Genomic DNA, 21,268 nt, shown 5'->3' on the forward strand with positions numbered 1-21,268 from the left:
TACCAATTTTTCCAGAGGTGCATTTTAGCACCATTGATATAGACAGAATCTATAGCAATGACTCTTCAGTTATGGAAGAAGAGAAATGGCACTATGTGGAATGGTCACGTGTCGTTTGCTCATGCCAGTTGAAAATAAAATTCCGATATCACTGGGTAGCTGCATTAAATTGCTAATGGCCATCTAGTTATAACTGCAACAAAAACAAAAATACCTGGAAAAACTCAGCAGGTCTGACAGCATCTGTGGAGAGGAACACAGTTAACGGACTCAAAATGTCAACTGTATCCCTCTCCGCAGGTGCTGTCAGACCTGCTGAGTTTTTCCAGGTATTTTTGTTTTTGTTCTAGATTTCCAGCATCCGCAGTATTTTGCTTTTATCTTAGTTATAACCGCAGGAAGTTTTAAGTGTAAAAGTTAATTGGTTGGTCACAAGTGCTTGTAGAACTTATGATTTGAGTGAACCTTATGAAACAAATGGATCATTTTATAGGATCGCGTGAACTTTTGTGAAGTGCCAAATGATTCTTGATTAATATAGAAAAATGCCCTAAGTACTCAGGGAGGAACAAACATTGAAACTAGGGGCATGAGTAGGCCATACGGCCCTTCAAGCCTGCTCCACCATTCAATATGATCATGGTTGATCCTCTATCTCAACACCATATTCCTGCTTTCTCTCCATACCAATTGATGCCCCTAATATCCAAAAAATTATCAATTTCTTTCTTGGATACACTCAGTGACCCACAGATTCTGTGGTAGAGAATTCCACAGGATGATCACCTTCAGTGATGAAATTTTTCCTCATCTCAGTCCTAAATGGCCTGCCCCGTATCCTGAGGCTGTGGCCCCTGGTTCTAGACTCCCCAACCAGGGGAAACATCCTCCCTGCATCCAGTCTGTCTAGGCCTGTAAAAAGTTTACACATTTCAATCAGATCCCCTCTCATTCTTCTAAACTCAAGTGACTACAGGCCCAGTCGAACCAATCCCTCCTCATAGGACAGTCCTACCATCCCCGGTATCAGCTTGGTGAACCTTCACTGCACTCCCTCTATGGCAAGTATATCCTTTCTTAGGTAGGGAGACCAGAACTGCACACAATACTCCAGGTGTGGTCTCACCAAGGCCCTGTGTATCTGCAGTAAGACATCCTTACTTCTGGACTCAAATCCTCTTGCAATGAAGGCCAACATACCATTTGCCTTCCTAATTGTTTGCTGCACCTGCCTGTTTACTTTCATTGGCTGGTGTACAAGGACACCTAGGTCCCTTTGTACATCCACATTTCCCAATATATCACCATTTAAATAATGCTCTGCCTTTCTGTTTTTCACACCGAAGCGTATAACTTCACATTTATCCACGTTATACTGCATCTGCTATGTGTTTGCCCACATGCAAAACTTGTCTAAATCATCCTGAAGTCTCCTTGCATCCTCCTCACAGCCCCGCCCAGTTTTGTGGCGTCAACAAACTTGGAAATATTGCATTTGGTTTCCTCATCCAAGTCATTTATATATATTGTGAATAGCTGATCCTTGCGATGCACCACTAGTTACCGCCTGCCATCCAGAAAAAGACCCATTTATTCCCACTCTCTGTTTCCGGTCTGTCAACCAATTCTGGATCCATGCTAGTATATTACCCCCGATCCTATATGCTTTAATTTTGCCCACTAGCCTCTTATGTGGAACCTTATCAAAAGCCTTCTTGAAATCCAAATACACCATATTTACTGGTTCTCCCTTATCTATTCTACTAGTTACGTCCTCAAAAAACTCCAGTAGATTAGTTAAGCATGATTTCCCTTTCATAAACCCAATGCTGACTTTGTCTAATCCCGTTAATGCTTTCCAAGTGTTCTGTTACCACGTCTTTTATAATAGGTTTTGGCATTTTCCTCACTACTGATGTTAGGCTAATTGGTCTATTTTCTCTCCCTCCTTTTTTAAATAGTGGAGTTACATTTGCCACCCTCCAATCTGTAGGAACTGCTCCAGTGTCTATAGAATTTTGGAAGATGACCACCAATGCATCCAATATTTCCAGGGCCACTTCCATTAGTACTCTTGGATGTAGATTATCAGGCCCGGGGGACTTTTCAGCCTTCAACCCCATTAATTTCTCTAGCACCATTTTTTTTTTACTGATACTGATTTTCTTCAATTCCTCCCTCTCACTAGACCCTTGGTTCCCTAACATTTCTGGGAAATTATTTGCGTCCTTTTTTGTGAAGACAGAACCAAAATATGTGTTCAATTCTTTTGCCATTTCTTTGTTCCCCATTATAATTTTCCCTGTTTCTGATTGTAAGGGACCTACATTTGTCTGTGCTAATCTTTTCCTCTTCACATATTTATAGAAGCTTTTGCAGTCAGTTTTTATGTTCCCTGCACGTTTACTCTCATACTCCATTTTCCCCTTGGTCAATCTTTTTGTCCACTTCTGCCGAATTCTAAACTGCTCCCAATCCTCAGGCTTGCTGCTTTTTCTGGCATTTTTTTATGTCTCCTCTTTGGATCTAATACTATCCCTAATTTCTTTTTTAATCCATGGTTGAGCCACCTTTCCTGACAGGAATGAATAATTTTTGTAATTCATGCATACATTCCTTAAATATTAGCCATTACCTATCCACCGTCAACCCTTTTAGTAAGGCTCCCCAATCCATCACTGCCAACTCGCGCCTCATACCCTTATAGTTCCCTTCATTTAGGTTCAGGACCCTAGTTTCAGATTCAACTTCATCACACTCCATATTGATGGACAATTCCATCATTTTATGGTCGCTGTTCCCCAAGGGAACAACAAGATTGTTAATTAATCCTTTCTCATTGCACAATACCCAATCTAGGATAGCCTGCTCTCTAGTTGGTTCCTCAGTGTATTGGTTTAAAAAACCATAACGTACACACTCCAGGAAATTCTCCTCCACAGTATTATTGCTAGTTTGGTTTGTCCGATCTCTATGTAGATTAAAGTTACCCATGATTACAGTTGTACCCTTATTGCATGGATCTCTAATTTCCTGTTTAATGCCTTCCCTTACATCTCTGTTATTGTTTGGGGGCCTATAGACAACCCCCGCCAACGTTTTCTGCCCCTTGGTTTTCTTATCTCCACCCAAACAGATTCCAACTCATGATTTTCCAAGCCAATATCCTTCCTCACTCCTGCACTGAATTCCTCCTTTACTAACAATACCCCACCTCATTTCCCTATTTGTCTGTCCTTCCGAAATATTGAATACCCCTGGATGTTCAGTTCCCATCCTTGATCACCCTGCAGCCATGCCTCCATAATTGCGACTATATCATAACCGTTTATATCTATTTGCGCTGTTAATTCATCTACCATATTGCGAATACTCCGCGCATTAAGATACAATGCCTTTAGACTTGTCTTTTTAACCTTGTTAGTCATCTTAGCTTTATTTTGCACTATGACCCCATTTGTTTCTCACCCTTGTTTTTTTTGCCTTCCACTTTTGCTTGTTACTTTTCTGTCTTTCGTTTCTATCCTTGTTTCCCCCTCCTCTGTCTTCCTGCTGAGGTTCCTATTCCCCTGCCATTCTAGTTTAAACCCACCCCGACAGCACTAGCAAACACCCCCCCAAGGACATTGGTCCCGGTCCTGCCCAGATGCAACCTGTCCTGTTTGTACTGGCCCCACCTTCCCCAGAACCGGTCTCAATGTCCCATATACAGAATTAGGAGAAATAACTGAAATCTTAGTTGAAGGGATGGATTTTAAGAAGACTTAAAGGCAGAGAGAGAAAGAGAGCTGGCTGGATTTAGGAAAGTAGTTTGGGAGAGCAGGGATAGGGCCAAGACCCTAAAGGATCTGCCATCAACTTTGAAGTGCAGGAGCAAAAGGCTGTGGTCAAAAGACTTGATTGTACAGGTTATGTGGGCGAATCAATGGAGGCAATTGTAGATGAGTAAACATATTTTAAATTCAGTGCATTGGGGAACGGAGAGCCAGTGCCACATAGCGAGGACAGAAGTGATGGGCAGGCAGGGTGTGGGCAGCTGATTTTTAAGTGAGTTGGAATTACAGAAGATGAATGTCAGGAAGAAAACAAATAAACAATGGTAAAAAATAGGTCTAGAGGTGACAAGACATTAAGGGTGGTGAAGGTGATGTTGGGATAGAGGTGAGCAATGTTGCAGTCTTGGTGATGGATCGAAACTGAAATTTGAAGATCAGCTCCTGCTCAAATCGGATGCTAAGGTTGTATTCAGTTTACTTCAGCCTGGGTGAGCAACTGAAAAGATAATAGAAATTTTGGCAGGGGCCTAAACTGATGGCTTCAGTTTCTTGGAATGCAGTGGAGCCAAATTCTGGCTCATCCACAACTGACTGTCAAGATAAGCAGTTTGACATTATAAAAGGTGTTGAGTGAAGTGGTGGAGAGGCAGAGCTGTGCACCTTCAGCACACATATCAAGGGTGACCCTATGCCAAAAGATGTGATCAGCAAGTGTTGGCACATGAAAAATAGCCAACAGCATAAGGCCAAGCGTATATCCTTGAGGAACTATGCACGGCTGAAGAAACAGTTGGAGCTGCACTGTCTGCATTGGGAAAGGTAGAAATGGAACCACAAAAAGGCAGTCTCATTGAACTCGGCCATGGACAAAAGGCAGTGACAGTGCTTAGAGGGACCAGAAAATTTAAGGAAATTAAGGATGAACAATGTACAACAATTGGAGCCACACAGATTGGTTGAGAAATAGTTAAGAAATCTAATTTATGCAAAATTGTACCTTATATTGTTTTCATGTTTAGCTGTGCAGCTATAATCATCAAGTTAAAAAAAAATCTATAACTGTTATATAAAATAGCCTTGGACAGTTTTAAATCTTAAAAGCAATTCCATTGGAATGAGAGGTTGGGAGATATAAAAGTGGGGCATCTAAAGGATTGAGCTCAACTGGCTGTGTATTTTCTGGACTGCATTTTATGTAATCCCAAAAGCGGGCATGAATATGTTGAATATATTGGTTCATTCAAGCATCAGTAAAACCTTCAGGTGTTTGACTGCAAGTTGAACTCATTCTTGGCATGTAGCACAGGAATGCAACATTTATCTATAATATTACAAAATGCACATTCCCAAACTTGGCTTTGACTTGGTGTTGTGAACAGGGCAGAAAGCAGGCTGATGGTTTCAGATGGGGAATGGTGGGAGACAGGAGCATGAAGCTGCAAGCCAATGATTCAAGGACTTTAGAGAGGAACAAGAGATTAAAGATGGGGCGGTAGTTGGAGAGAAAGTCAGCTCAAGGATGAGCTTTTTGTGAAAGGCTTAATGGTGCCAGTTAAGAAAGGAAGGAGGAAGACAATGCCTAAGCAAAGGGAGCAAGTAACCATGCCAGAAAGCCTAAGAGCTAGAAAAGGTATTTGAGTGATCAGGAGGGTATTGAAAAAGCAGGTGGTCATCAAACTGCAGAGAATAGGGAAGTGATGAATTTTAAAATTCTCACCCTTAAGACATTTCTTAAAACCCATCTCTTTGACCAAGCTTTTAGTCATCTGTCCTAGTATCTCCTTAAGGGGCTCGGTGCCAAATTTTGTTTGATAAGGCTCCTGTGAAGCGCCTTGGGTTATGTATTACTACATTAAACATGAATGCAAATAGTTGTTGTTGAAGAGAAAGAACAGAGTGAGAAGATGGGAGGGAGAAGCTGCACAGCTAGGGGCCTTTGGGAGCTAGGGCCAGAGAGTGGTCAGGAGCTTGTATGGAGAAGTAGGAAGCTGTAGCTGAGGGGGTTGCATAAATGGTCTCAATATTAAAGCTATCTGTGTTATTCCAAATAAGCACTGGAGTTTGTTGAAAAGGAAAGAATTTGTGCATTGCTGCCTTTCCAGTATGATGGCAAATCAACTTGCACAAAGTAGGTGTGGGCCCATATGTATGACCTCACCCTCTGTTCCCCCAGTTCCTAATGAGCTGTCTGCCCTTTCAGAGCAATTCTTTCTTTTATGAGGTTTGAACATTCTGATTCCAGCTGTCTCTGCTGTTCCATTTTTCTCAGTAGTTGTGAATTCCTCAGCTGCACTTGCCAAAGTAGAATAATTATAATTGTTGTAGACCTACTTAACTAGTAGTGCATCATTGTGCAGGTACTTTGTTCTGGGTTCCTGCAAGTACAGAATCATGTAATAGTACAGTACAGATGCAGGCCATTCAGCTTCGAGTTTACGCTGGCCTTTTACAAAACCAATGCAGTTAATCCCAATCCCATGCACTTTCTCCATATCCCTGCCATTTTTTTTCTTTCAAGTACTTATCTGTTACGGACAGGAGGGGCATTAATTTAAACAGCCCCGATTTCTCCTCACTACCTGTTCATAAACAGAAATGTGTTTTTGATTTCCAATTTTCCCCCTTTACAAGTGATGGTGTAGTTTCCCCCAGCCCTTCAGTTTGGAGTTATCCAATTTTCTATTAATAACCCCACAGCAAACACGAGGTAAGGTAAAATAAGAGAGCTGGTTTACTTTACACACAAAACGTGGGAAGGGGTTTTGCAACATCCGCCTCTTTTTATACTCATACAATAGGAGAGGGATAAGGGAAAGAAAGATACAGGGCAAGACTACAATAAAAATAAGAGTTACGGTTTCACGTGAGTCCAGAGTCCAGAATCAAAAGTCCAATGGCGTATTCCTTCTGAGGTTAGCAGGTTGGAACTGTTGCAGGGAAATCCATCTTTCCAGAAGCAAGGACTTCCCCGGTGGAAGAAGGCACATAGAGATGAATTGGTCTTATAGGCCCAGATAGAAGAGTTCTGATGCTCCAGTAGCTCAGAGTATAGATTAAGGCTAGGCAATTTACCTGGACAGAGCTCTTTCTGCTGCTACCTGTTTGATGGTAAAACGGCAGATTGCCTGGGTTCAGTTCCACATGGCAATATTACAGGTTCCAGCAGCTTGGGGAATGTCATGTGACATGCCTCCCACTACTTCTCCTGAGTTTTGGACAAAGGATTTATTTTTCCAGGTCTGGAATTTTGAGTGTTAATAGAGGAGTCGGGGTCCCTTTTGTTCTTGCAAACATACTGTCTTCATTGGCCAGCGCCCTGCCTTAGAAATGTAAGGGGTGTTGGTACATTTCTTAGGAATTGGATTTTCTGCAGTCATAGGGAGCATTATCGCCTCTTTAAAGATAATGAGGTCCCTGCTGATTTCTGAAGGCTAGAAATTCCTCTAGTACCAGTCATGGCTAGTCAAGCATGACAGAGTCTTTGTCCATTTTTAAAATAAAACAACAATTTTATAAAGTGGCTAGGTTGATGTAGATACATATTTTCCTTCCTGTCTTCTGGATGGGACATATCCAATTCCCTTTTGAAGGCTATTATTGAATCTGTATCCATAATGTTAATGCATTTCAGATCCTAACAGTGTTGCACAATTAAAATTTTCCTCATGTTGCCTCTTTTGCCAATCATCTTAAATCTGTGCTCTCTCATTAGTAAACCTCCAGCTATTGAAGATAGAGCACATCAAGCATATTTCAATGTGTTTAAAAACACAAAAGCTTTTACTCCCATTTAATCAATGAAGAACTTTATGCAGAATCTTGTGCCCTCCCCCATGGCGGATGGGGCATTTAATTGGGCAGAAGAACAGTGGGAGGGAACCATCTTCCCACCTCTACCCCGATTAAGTCCATGGTGGAACAACCAAGTGTTAGGCCTGCTGGCCCTGGTACCAATTGAGGCCCTTAAGTGGTCAATTAATGCCCCTCTTAAGGGCTTCATCCCAGCGCCGCCAGTATTAACCCAATGATGGGGAGGTGAATCATTGAATGAGGGATACCCCTGGGAGCCAAAGGCAATGATCGAGGGATCCAGCATCGGGAGTTGGGGGGTTGGGTGGGGGTGGGGAGGTCTGGCTGAAAGCCACCCCTTGCCCATGCTGATGGCCCCCCTCAACCCCTGCAACCGCCTTCATGCCATCACTCACACATGCCTAGGTCTTTCCTTGATGCTGGGCCTTGGCTTGATGTAGAGCCAACAGCTGCCACCAATTCCCTGGTGACACTTCTGCATACCCAAGCTGCCAGCCTCTGGTTGGCCAGCAGCTCTTGTTGGGGTACCCAATGGCCCTCAATCCTGGGAGAAGGCCTGCCACTGGCCTGTTAAGTGCCTGATTGGCACAAGATGCCAGCAGGCCTTCTTGAAGCTTCAGGGTCTCACCGGCTATACAGCCAGCAGGCGAGACCCGTCACCACCACAAGATTCACTCTTCATCTTGCTGTTTATGTCAACACTTATGAAACTCTTTCGAGTTACCAACAGTCACAAATTGCAACTCTTTCGAGTACAATCACAGTTCTTGGTTTCCGGGAGTGGGACATGAACCCACAACCCTCTGATTCAAAGGCGAGGGTGCTATGAACTGAGCCACAGCTGACACCTCCCTTATGAAGGGGAATTAAGAAAGTAATCCATGCCAGGCTTTGCTTGCCTTTATATTTTATACTTGTACACTCTAGCATTGCAGTGAATATTCTGTACTCCTAGTTCAATTTAATTTGTATATAAACATTAATTATTACTCTGTCTGAATGTAAATTTGCTATTTCTGATCTATGATAAATGTGAGGTAAAATTACATTTATCTGTAGCAGCATAGACTGAACACTGAAAATAGGATAATTTTGATGTTTTGGATGCATGCAAATTTAGTGTAAAGATTACTGAAGAGTCACAGCTTCCAAATCAAAGGGGGCACAGTGCACTGCTACGAAGTGTTGTGAAGTTTTCAAAAGAGAGATGGATATATAAAGTTCTGAAATTATAACACAACTATTGATGGTGGCGAATCTCTTCTGAATGGAATGCTAAGATAATCTTAGAAAATAGAGACTATAGTTATGAGCAGAGTTGGAAGAAATCAAGCCTATTTTAATTCCAACAAAAATTAGAGAGTAGGTCTGATAAAGGGGTTCAAAGCTTTTTCCCAATTTACCTAAGTATTTTGATTGGTTTGAGAGTCAGTAAATGGAAGGCATGAATCCAAGTTTATCATTCAGAGAATAAAGGGAAGGTTAGAATTTTTTTTAAAAACATGGGACATCAAGTATCCTAGCGGAAACTATGGTGAAAGCAGCACTCATAACAGTTTTGAAAGCTAAGTAGACAAATACATGGACAAGAAAAATGTAATGCAGTTTGAGGAAAAAGGAGAATGGGACTAAGTGGAAAGCTCTGTCAGAGAGCTGGTACAGGTGCAATGGGCCGAAAGGCCTCTTTCTATGGTAAAAAATTGTAATCCTCCAAGAACAGTAGCTTTTGATTCCTTGCCAGCTCTTATTTTATGCAGCAGTGCACCCCATCAAACTTTACTTTTACTTACAAATTAATCAGGAAACTTCCTGCCAGAACAGCACTGCCTGGTGATTTAAGAGGGACTAAAAGAACCACATTGTACAATATACTGCAGCTTTCAATAAATCAGTGAATTTATACTTACTTCTGGCTTCTTTAAAATTTGAATGTAGAACATGCAATTTTTCATTGGATAGATGATGATTAAGACATCGCCGAAATCCGTAGGAATGATGCCCCTGCGGTAGTCCCTTGTGTGCTCAGACCAGATGATGTGAACTTCGTCATTTCCCAGGTGACGGAGCTGTAATGGTAAATTGGTTCTTGATTAATTGTAGTGCAGTGATCAGTGCTTTATTACGAGGTCAACATCCATAAATTTAATTAATTTGCCTCAAAGGTTATAATTTTCATAATATTAAAAGGTGAAAACCTCTTCCAATTAGTTTGAAATTTTTAGTTTGATATGTTTGTAAAGAATGACAAATTCTACATTATTTATAAGAATGTTTACAGATCAATTTGCATGGCTGGAATGCATTTTATATTCTTAATTACTGTACATTGTAATTAAACTTGAGATGGTTACACTCAGAGCATTCAATGGTGCAAATGGTATTTTGATAGTATTCACCTGACATGAGGTATTTAAATGTGAAAACAAAATATTATGATTATAGGACACAGAACAGAAATATGATATTCCTGGACAACTGCAGTAGTTTGTATATTAGAAATGAAAACAAGTTAAATTCAGCTTTAATGCACTATTTCATACTTGCTTTGTTTAGAAATCAATCTCACTTTGAATCAAAAAATTAATGTTTTTAATATTCCTTTTTAGGAGACAATGTCTGGTCTCACTTGTGATTGCTTTAACTTGATTACTGTATGGCTAGGAGCACCCAGACAAGATGGAATACACATATTATCTGGATCAGGTCTGTGGTTCAAAATATATAGCGTGATATGGAGTTATTATTCTTCATTTATGTCTTATTATACGTGGAGAACATGCATGGTTATAGATAAGCCATTGAAAATGAAAGCTCTCACACTTTAAGAATGCCAGACACAAGATGGCCTGCAACAAAGAAACCAAGCTGTTTCATCTGGCAATTAATCAGTTAAGGGATGGTAGATGAGCAGGTAGCTATTCATGCGTTTTCTGTCCAGAAAAACCGATTTGTTTGAAAACTTGATTACTGGACTGTGAGGAGACAGAGCTAATTGGCTAGGACTGCTGAATCGACAGGCGGCAATAGTGATTTCAGCCAACGTATCTGGTGCTGGTATTGACCGACTTTCCAATGGTTAGAGCCCACCTGATAAAAGAAATATATACTGGAGCCTTTTCACAGTTCAGTAGTTATTCTTTTTGCTGCACAGGTGGAGATTAACGGAGAACTCAGAATTTGTTCTTATGAAGAAAATTTGCATCACACTCAAGTCCAGAGTAAAAGCATAATTGGGGAGCTGTGCCAGAAATTTTCTTTACTCCTTTACAACAGGTTCTGTAAGTTAAATGAGTAACAATGTGATTTATTCATCTGCTGTCATTTGCCTTTCGCTTCTGCTAATTTAATTTCTCAATAAACCCGGTTTGTAATTGTAGCCTGAAAGTGTTATTTGGCTGTCAGCCGGAGAGAATTAGTGCAAATGACAGTAACTCTGTGGTCCACAATCCCAGATTACTTTGCGCATAAGGTCAAAAATATTTGGACTGCACCTAATTAGCAATTTAACATAGCAACCCAGTGGTGCCTGGATTTTATTTTCATCTGATGTGAAATCATACTTTATTATACAAATCCTCAAAAAACCTGCACTGACCTCCAGCCCTTCTAGAAACGTGCAAAATCTGGTGCTGGCAGCAAGCTTATTTCCAGTAGCAACAGAATAACATTGGCAGTATAATGACTATATTGCACAAGTGTGTGGATGCTGATTTAATCATGATACTCAACACATCATTCAACCATTTTGTTTCTTTCCCTTCCATTATTTAATCGTTCCATTACGGAATAAGGCGATACATGCTTAGGTATAGATCCACAAGCAGCAGCCTTCTGGCATCTAGTGGCTTTTCATAATGCATGAGTATCCATGTGTTATTCAACTACAGAGTGACTATAGCCACCGTACCACTTTATTATCCAGACCACACTTATGTACTTCCAGCAAATAAGTATTGGACGATTATTGAGCACAAGAACTTTGCAAAATATTTTTTCCTCCTAGTCTAGGGAAGCTCAAAATAACAGCATCAAAACCACTGCTTCACTGAGATCAGCTATTCAGTCTTAATTTCTTACTCTCAATAAAGAAAGTAGATGTGGGGCTTTAGCTATGTTTTAATTTTGCATCATTACCCTTATGCTGACCTTACTTAAAAAAAATCCTAATCCTCCTTTGTGAATAATAATCTATGACACTAACAGTCAACACCAAGAAACACTTGATTCTAAGAAAACAACAGAGTCCTTGGTTAATTAGACGTGTGCCACACAACCCATTTACTCATATGAATTGTGGCTGTAGTTATTTTGCAGGCTGAGAGTCAGGCAGCGAGCACACCACTGATGACACTGGTCAAGGCACTGCGCCCAACAGCCTGACCTCCCTCATGCTAATTGCATTATAAAGCCAGCTGGCTTAAGAATGGAGTCGTCAATTTGATTGAAAAATTCCTGCTGTCAAGTAGGCATGGTGGCCCTGTTACTCAGTGACTCTGAAGCCTGACCACCCCCTTTGTTTGTGCTACAGTGTGCTCTTCCTCAAAAACTGAGTTTTATTTGTAAATTAACCAAGAAACTTCCTTGAAGAATAGCACTGCCTGTAGACTGATAATGTGTGCCTTTCATTCCACTCCACTCTTACTGTAACCCTGCCAATTTGTTTTCCTGCTCCAGTCCTGCCTCAGGCTAAAACAGCCTTGTAAGACATAAGTGCAATTACAGTTCGTGGAGCCAAATGAATTGTACAAATCCAATACCACAGCTCTGTCACAGCTTGCAACCCCTGTTGCTGCTAAAAATCCAATCTAACAAAGCTAACAAATTTCCACTATAAGAGCACAGGGTTCAGCATGGGGTTGGAGGCACACAAGAAAAATGAGAGCTTACTACGACTAAACATTTTTTGATCAGCTAAATCGTCTCAGCAGTTTTTGCAGCTCATTTTTTTAAACCATTTACTGTGATTTGATGAGATAGAGTCAGAGGACTGTAGCATGCTGATGCACAAATTGATTTTCATTTTAGTATATGCTCTGATCAAAAGTTTACGATAATGATGCCAGATGTTGCAGTACCGCGGGATGGTAAGACCCACATCTTTCTTAAGGCAATTTAGTAAAGCCTTTGTGACTGACTACTCATTTGAAGCTTTGGATTCAATTACATTTATTCAGACAATTTACAGAAATGAATTTCTACTGAACCTCGCTGTATAAAAACACTTGTACTTTATTATTTACTGGCCCTTTGAAAACCTATTCAAATACTACCACCTAAAAATACAATTCATCGCTAAAGTCAGCATTTCTGGGTTAAAATTCAGCAATGTGGTCACCATTCACACACGTCTGAGATCCTTCCCAAACACATGGCAATACCTTTTAAATTCAATTCCAGCAAGCTAAACTCCCAAGTTACTTCTGTCTTTTTCTTCAAAAAACATAATCATAATAGAATTTCGAAAAATGTTTTTCTTTTGAATTATGCTATTGAGAAAGAAGTGTGCCTTTATAATTCACCTTTACAAGAGAAATTACAAAACGATGCAATGGCAATAGGAATAAAATGACCCCCTAAAATGAGCAATTACAAAAAATTGTTCTATCACAACTTCAATGAGATACAATGCCAACACAGTGGCCAATCATGTGCCCCTTTCACACTTCAGAAGCAGACTGGTTATCTTCAGGTAGGATTTCAATAGGTGTGGCTCTCTGGGCTAGGAGATACGGGCTAGGAACTAGGAAGCACCATTTTGAGTGGGGCAGGAGAGGTTAGATTGAGAAAGGAACTGTCATTTTCTAAGTAGGTCACGTAGCCAGCATGTGTCAAAGGTCAGTTTTTCTTCAAAAGCACCAGCTTGTTGCTCATAGTAATTATGGGGCTTCAGATATAATAATTCTAAATATTGAAATTTTTGCTTTTTGACTAGATGCTGTATGAGGAGTGAGGAAGTGAAGCAAATCCTGTACAATAATATTTTCTTACAAAATATATTTTCAAACATACTGCCACACTCTAAAAGAATACTTGGAACAGAACTAAGAAAACAAATGACATGTGCTACATAAATACTTATTTTGTACTGCACATCTCCCTTTCAAATCTGCTGTCAGAGTTCTCATTACAAATCTTCAGTTCTTGCAAACCCACTCTCATCTCTAAACTCCCTTTCCTCTCTGAAATCCTTGAAAGTATTGTTGCCTCCCACAGTTGTGTCCATCTTTCCTGCTACTTCCTGTTTGAATCTCTCCAATTTGGTTTCTGCCTGTCAGAGACCAAAATGGCCCTAATCAAAAGTTACTTCTCTCCTTTGTCATAAAGCGCAATGGGCCTGCTTTGGCTTAGTTCCAACTCTTACCAATCAAATTGTTGCCAGAGTATCTCTAGTAATGGCTCCTTTTCCTACACTTTGTCCCCTCCTCTTTCTCATTTGTATGTTGCCCCTTGGTGATATCATCTGCAAACATGTGAAGCAGAAACACCAACATAGACCAGTCGTGCCAAAGGAACTGTTTTTGTGCTGTAAATTCTATATTTCCATAGGTACAATAGATGAAGTCCACTCCCCCAGCTTTTCCCTGCAACATGGCAAAATTTTCCTTTCCAGATAATAATCCAATTCCCTTTTGGAGGCCTCAATTTACCCTGACTCCATCACAGTTTCAGGCTGCGTGAAAAAGTTTTTCCTCATGTCGTCATTGCTTCTTTTGCCAAGTACCTTCTGGTTCTTGATCCTTTCACCAATGGAAAGGGTTTCTCCCAATCTATTCTGTAAATACGCCTCATGATTTTGAATACCTCTATCAAATCTCCATTCAACCATCTCTTGCCCAAGGAGAACAGTCTCAACTTCTCCAATCTTTCTGCATAACTGAAGTACCTCATCCCTGGAACCATTTTCGTGAATCTTTTCTGCACCCCCTCGAACGCCATCACATCCATCCGAAAGTGTGGTGCCCAGAAACGGAAGCAACGCTCCAGTTGAGGTTGAAGCAGTGTTTGAAACAAGTTTAACATAGCTTCCTTGCTTTTGTACTCTATGCCCCTATTGATAAAACCAGGATGCCATATACTTGATTAACTGCTCTCTCAACCTATCCTGCCACCTTCAATGATTTGTGCACATATGCATCCAGGTCCCTCTGCTCCGGCATCCACTTCAGAATTGTACACTTTATTTTATATTGTCTCTCTGCGATCTTCCTACCAAAATGAATCACTTCACACTTCTCGTCATTGAATATCATCTGCCATTTGTCTGTCTACCAACATGAACGTGTCCTCTTGAAGTTCTACACTATCCTCCTCAAGGTTCATAATACTTCAAAGTTTCACATCATCTGCAAATGATGAAATTGTGCCCTGTATATCAAGATCTAGGTCATTCATATATATCAGCAAGAGCAGGGGCCCTAACACCAATCCTTTGGGAAACCTTCCTCCTGCCCACAAAACAACCGCTCACAATGACTCTGTTTTCAGTCACTCAGCCAATTTCGTATCCATGTTGCTACTGTCCCTTTTATTTCATGAGCTCTACCTTTGCTCACTTTATCAAATACCTTTTGCAAGTCCATGTACACCAGAGGGGCTGGTCAGCTCAGTTGACTAGATGACTAGCATGTGCTACAGAATAACACCAAAAGCACAGATTCGATTCCCATCCTGATGGAGGTAGACTTGGGACTTACCCCCTCACCCTGCCCGAGTGGAAAGCAATGACAAACTGCCACTAACAAAAACTGCCAAGACGACAGCTCAGGATGAAACATCAATAGACAATGAGCCAACTACCTGTTTTCAGCTACAGCACATATACTACGCCATACCATGTATACCACACGAACAGCATTACCCTTATCAATCCTCTCTAACCTCATCAAAAAATTCAAGCAAGTTAGTTAAACATGATTTGCCCTTAAAAAAATCCATGCTGGCTTTCCTTAACCCACATTCGCCCAAGTAACTATTAATTTTAGTATAAAAGCAAAATACTGCGGATCCTGGAAATCTGAAAAAAAAACAGAAAATGCTGGAAAAATTCAGCATGTCTAGCAGCATCTGTGGAGAGAGAAACAGAGCTAACGTTTCAAGTCCGTATGATCCTTTTTCAGAGCTGACTGTTAATTTTGTTCTGAATAATCATTTCTAAAAACTTCCCCACCACCAAGTTTAAACTGACTGGCCTTTAGTTGCTGGGTTTATCTTTACACCCATTTTTGAACAAGGGTGTAACAGTTACAATTCTCCAGTCCTCTAGAACCACCCGACTCTAAAGAAGATTGGGAAATTATGACCAGTGTCTCTGTAATTTCCACTCTCACTTCCCTCAATATCCTTGGAAGCATTTCATCCAGTCTTGGGTGCCTGACCAACTGTTAAGTGCAGACAGACTATCCAATACCACCTCCTTATCCATTTTAAACCCTTCACATGTCTAAACTACCTCCTCTTACACCATGATCTAGACATGGTAAAGACAGATGCAAAGTATTAATTTAATACCTCAACCATGCCCCCTGCTTTCATGCACATATTCCCTTTTTGGTCCCCAAGTAGCCTCACTCCTCCTCTTACCACTCTTTTACTATTTATATGTCTAAACAAGACTTTTGGATTCCCTTTTATGTTGGCTGCAAGTTTCTTCTGATATAGTCTCTTTACTTCTCTCATTTGCTTTTTCAATTCCCCTCTGAACCTTCTATATTCAGCCTAGATCTCAACTATATTATCCACCTGACATCTGTCATAAACACACACTGATTTATCTTAATTTTTTTCGCCATCCAGGAACTCTGGATTTGTTTGCCCTACCTTTTCCCTTCATGTGAATATACCTTGTTTGTACCTGAATTCTCTCTTCTTTAAAGGCAGCCCATTATTCAGTTACAGTTTTGCCTGCTTACCTTTGATTCAAATTGAACTGGACCAGATCCATTCTTAACCCATCGAAGGTGGCTTTTCTCCAGTTACTTATTCTTACTCTTGATTGCTCCTTATCCTTTTCCATAGCCAGCCGAAACATTATGATACAATGATCGCTGTCCCCTAAATGTTCCCCTACTGACACTTGATCCACTTGGCCACCTTATTCCCAAGAACCAAGTCCAGCAATGTCACCTTTCTCACTGGACTTGAAACATGCTGCTGTGGAAAATTCTCCTAAACACACTCTGGGAATTTGTGTCCCTCTCTGCCCTTTAAATTACTACTACCTCAGTCTATATTCAGATAATTGAAGTCCCATTATAATTACTCTATAATTCTTGCACCTCTTTATGACTTTCTTGCAAATTTGTTCCTCTACACCTTTCCCACTAGTTGGTAGGCTACACCAAGCAATATAATTGCACCTTTTGTTGTTCCTTAACTCTAGCCAAATAGATTATGTCCTTGATCACTCTTAGACATTCTCTCTCTCCAGCACTACAATGTTCTCTTTAATCAATACTGCCTCTCCTCCTTGCCCCATCTTTCCTGAACACCTTGTATTCAGGAATATTTAGTACCCAGTCCTCCCCTTCCTTGAGCCAGGTTTCTATTATTGTCACAACATTGTATTTCCCCCAGATGTGCGTCAACAACTCTAATTTAGACTTTATTACTGTCCCCTTCAGCTGAACCTACCTGATACTTTACTATTTTCTATTCTAGTACCGTCTCTCTCAATATTCTTTGTACCTTGGTATCCTTTTCTAGTATTAACTTCTGAAAAGGACTAATGTGCAGGGCTAAGGGAAGAAAGCAGGGGGAGTGGCACAGGGTAAATTCCTCCTCCAGGGTGCCAGCGCAGATGCAACTGGCTGAATCCTTCTGTTTGTAACAATTCTGTGACCTGCTCGATCCTCCCATTTCTATACTCACGCGTGTAGTACCGGAAGTACTCCGGAGGTCACTACTTTTGAGGTCCTGCTTACTTATTTCCTATCTAGCTCCCTAAATTTTGACTGCAGGACCACATTCACCTTTCTATTTCGTTGGTGCTGAAGTGGTTCACACCACTGGCTGTTCACGCTCCAACCACCCCCCACCCCCAGCCCCTTCAGGGTGTTTTTCAGCTGTTCAGTGACCTTAACTCTAGCACTAGGGAGGCAACGTACCATTTTGGACTCATATCTGCGGCTGCAGTAATGCCTGTCTGTTCCTCTAACTATTGAATATCTAATCACTATTGCTCTTCAAGTCTTCTTCTTGCCATCCTCCCCCATACAGCTGAGTCAACAATGGTTCATGGACATGGCTTGGGCTGCACTCCAGATGAAGCATAACTTTCATCAGAACTGAATACTGATTGGAGAGTGACTTTCAGTAAGGGGGCGCCTACACTATATGCCTATTTCTTCTTAACTGCCTGGTTGTGATCCATTCACTCTCCTCCTTCATACTCTTAAGTTGTGGGGTGGCCACATCTATCAATGTGCTATCCACAAAGCTCTCAACCTCTTGGATGTGCTGCAGTGACATCAGCTGCTGCTTAAGCTCCGTAACCCGGAATTCGAACTGCTGCAGCTGACAACACCTCCTGCACATATGGTTATCCAGGACACAGGAAATGTCCTGGAGTTACCACATGAAACAGGATGTGCACTCCAAAGGTCAGAGTTGCTCTGCTATCCATATATTTATTAGTTAATAAAACTTACTATTTAAAGAAAGTACTCACCAGCTACTCACTTCTCTTACTATAATTGTTATGAATGGAGTAAAAGCAATATTATCATTAAGAGGATTAGTGGGACTTTGTAAAGCTCATGACACATGTAGCATTCTGGGCATTATACTGAATTGCTATTAATGCAACTGAGGCTGAAGCACATTATGAAGCTAGTTTTTAGAAATTGTGAAATGCGTTGAAACCCATGCCGTGAGTTGCAGGTCAATCAAATAAGTGGTTGAAGAACTCAATGGCTGAACTCTTCCTTCAGATTTTCCAGAGCAAGCTAATTTTATGGTGGAAACAATGTAAACCTGAATTGCCAAATCTTTTGAAAGCACTGATTGGAAAAAACAGGCCAAGCATAAGCCTGCCTATAGTGGGTTTTAGATTTGGACTGTCCAGCAGACATGTTGCTGCATCCAGCCAAATTAAAGCTGGAATTGTAAGGAGAGGTGGTTATTGCCAGAACTTATGAAAAGTGTGTTTTATTTGTCAACAAATTTATGTGCTTCTGACACAGATGAATCAATACATTTCCCATTCACTATTAAGTTTAATGAAAGTGGCAATATGGCAGTAGGTGCAGAGCTACAAGCTTTATATGACTCTTCTTTTGAGTCTTCAAGGTAGTTTGTTCAACAATTTAAAGGTCTGAGTTTAAGAAAGCCTCAGGTTAGATTTCTAGTTGCTAAGGCAGATTGCTTGACACCCCCGTTGATGAGATAAGGCAACTTCTTAATGGAAACAATTGAAGATGACAGATTGAAACTAATTCTAAAAGAGGAAATACTTGAATTTGAGAGTTGTGTTATGAGAGAAATATTCAGACAAGATTGCTCCCCTTTGTCTGACTTCTATGTTCAGATAATCTCCTTTGTGCTACTCTTCAACACAAAATCGAAGTACAGATCTGCTCTGACTTAAGCTCACATTTAAGAATCGATATTTTCATTCACAACTAAATACTTATCAGGTTTCAAGAAACTAGTGAGAAACAAAGCATGTGAAGTCTTATTGATTCATGTGACTGATTGCATTTTGTACAAAACGAGTTGATTTTTGTTGTTACAAGGAATATCACTGGCTTGTAACACTGCTGTTTTTATTATTTAACAGAAATTATTGAATTTTGTTCAATGCGCAATGCTATTAAATAATACATGAATAGCTTGAGAATTAATAGATATATGCAAAATAAATGTTACATACTGGAGCCTAAAATTAGGAAAAGAGGAACAACGACTGGATGCTGAGATGGACGTGTGGAGTAACGAAAAAGGACAAAAACAGGAACCAATACATCAGGCAGTCAGAGAAGATTGTGGGAGCATTGAAGAAATTAATGAGAAGCAAGCAGAAGAGGAAGGCCTAAAACCAGATAGAAAGGTGCAGTGGAGAGAGACTTAAACCCAATGGGGCTGGATAAGGAATGGGTAACTGACAGGAGAAGGTGGAGAAGGGTGAACAACCCCAAGAAAAATGGGAAAAACCAAAAGATGACGTTGAATGGAGCCTAAAATAGCTGTATAAAATGCCTACTATGTATTCAAACAATTCCGATTTTTCCTCTTTCTGGAGCCTCGCAATTAGTTACTTTCTTTGTGGAGCTACTCAATAACTCAACCATAAGAGAAATGAGCTGAATCTCTCTGTAATGTAAAGGTGCATGATGCAGCAGGACACCAACTGAAAGTCAACTATCTCCTATAAGAAAAAGATTACTGTACTTTAAAAACTTTATAGTTGCTAAAGGCATGGGAACATAAGAAATAAAAGCAGAAATAGACCAAACAGTCTCAAGCCTGCTCCTTCATTCAATATCACGGCTAATCCCGGACTTCAATTCCATTTGTGCTCTGATCCCCATATCCCTCCATACTCCTAGAGTCCAAAATTCTAACCACCTCAGCTTTGAATATACTCAATGACTGAGCATCCACAACTCTCTGGAATAGAGAATTGCAATGAATCGCAACCTTCACAGTGATGAAAATTCTCATCTCAATTTCAAATGACTCTTCTCTAGTTCCGTCTCTCCAGCCAGAGGAGTATCTACCCAGCCAAGCCTTTGAAGATCCTTGTATGTTTCAATGAGATCACCTCTCATTCTTCTAAATTCCAGAGAATATCAGCCCATTCTTCTCAATCTCTCCTCATAGAACAACGCTCACATCAAGAAACCAACCTAGTGTAATTTTGCTGCACCACCTCCAAGGCAAGTATATCCTTTCTTACATAGTAAGACCAAAACTGCACACAGTATTCAAGGTGATACAGGGTCACCAAATACCAAGAAAGTTTAGCAAGACTTTGTTACTCTTATACGCCAACCCTTTGCATTAAAGGCCAACACTCCATTTGTCTTAATTGCTTGCTGTATCTGCATGCTAACTTTGTGTTTCTTCTTTGAGGACACCCAAATCCCCAAACACCATTTAAAAGTTTCACCCTATTTAAAAACATATTGTCATTTTCCTACTAAAATGTATAACCTCACGTTTCCCCACATGTATACTCCATTTACCACCTTATTGTCCACTTGCTTAATCTGTTCACATTCAATAGGGGTCGGGTCCTTTCCACAGCTTACTGTCCCACCTAGCTTAGAATCAACAGCAAACTTGGGATATATTACTCCCGGCCTGTTCATCTAAGTCAATATTATAGGTATTATATGTAAATAGTTGAGGCTCTAGCAGTGCTTCTTGTTGGACCCCACTAGTCACAGCCTGTCTACTTGAAAATTCCCCATTTACCCCTGCTCTCTGCTTTCTGTGCACTAACTAATCATCTATCCCTGTTACTATATTACTCTCTCAACTCCAATACCCTTATCCTGGGTAATATTGCGCTGCATTTCCTGTTGGTCAATTTTCTTTTAAACAAAATTTGATCCAGATTTTTGGTACAGTAAAGAAAGGATTGAAAAAAAATGGTACATGAAATTGGAAAACATGTTTGTTTAAACATTTTAGCAGAGTCATGGTATACATTGGGCTGAATTAAAGTAAACGCAACACTA

The 21,268-nt window shown here is 40.4% G+C and overlaps 1 protein-coding gene across 4 annotated transcripts in view; it reads right to left on the reverse strand.

Annotated features, from left to right (window-relative positions):
• ralgapa2 (Ral GTPase activating protein catalytic subunit alpha 2) overlaps positions 1 to 21,268 on the reverse strand; it is a 515,740-nt gene that overhangs the window by 179,657 nt on the left and 314,815 nt on the right. For 3 of the 4 annotated variants that reach the window (XM_078556382.1, XM_078556383.1, XM_078556384.1), the window contains exon 37: positions 9,494 to 9,652. In XM_078556382.1, the coding sequence (XP_078412508.1) occupies positions 9,494 to 9,652 (159 nt within the window). Of the gene's footprint in view, positions 1 to 6,651; positions 6,875 to 9,493; positions 9,653 to 21,268 lie in introns of those variants that run through there. The other variant, XM_078556385.1, reaches the window with a different exon arrangement.

Source organism: Cetorhinus maximus, chromosome 14 (assembly GCF_964194155.1).
Source record: "Cetorhinus maximus chromosome 14, sCetMax3.hap1.1, whole genome shotgun sequence".
In the NCBI taxonomy this organism is placed as follows: domain Eukaryota; kingdom Metazoa; phylum Chordata; class Chondrichthyes; order Lamniformes; family Cetorhinidae; genus Cetorhinus; species Cetorhinus maximus.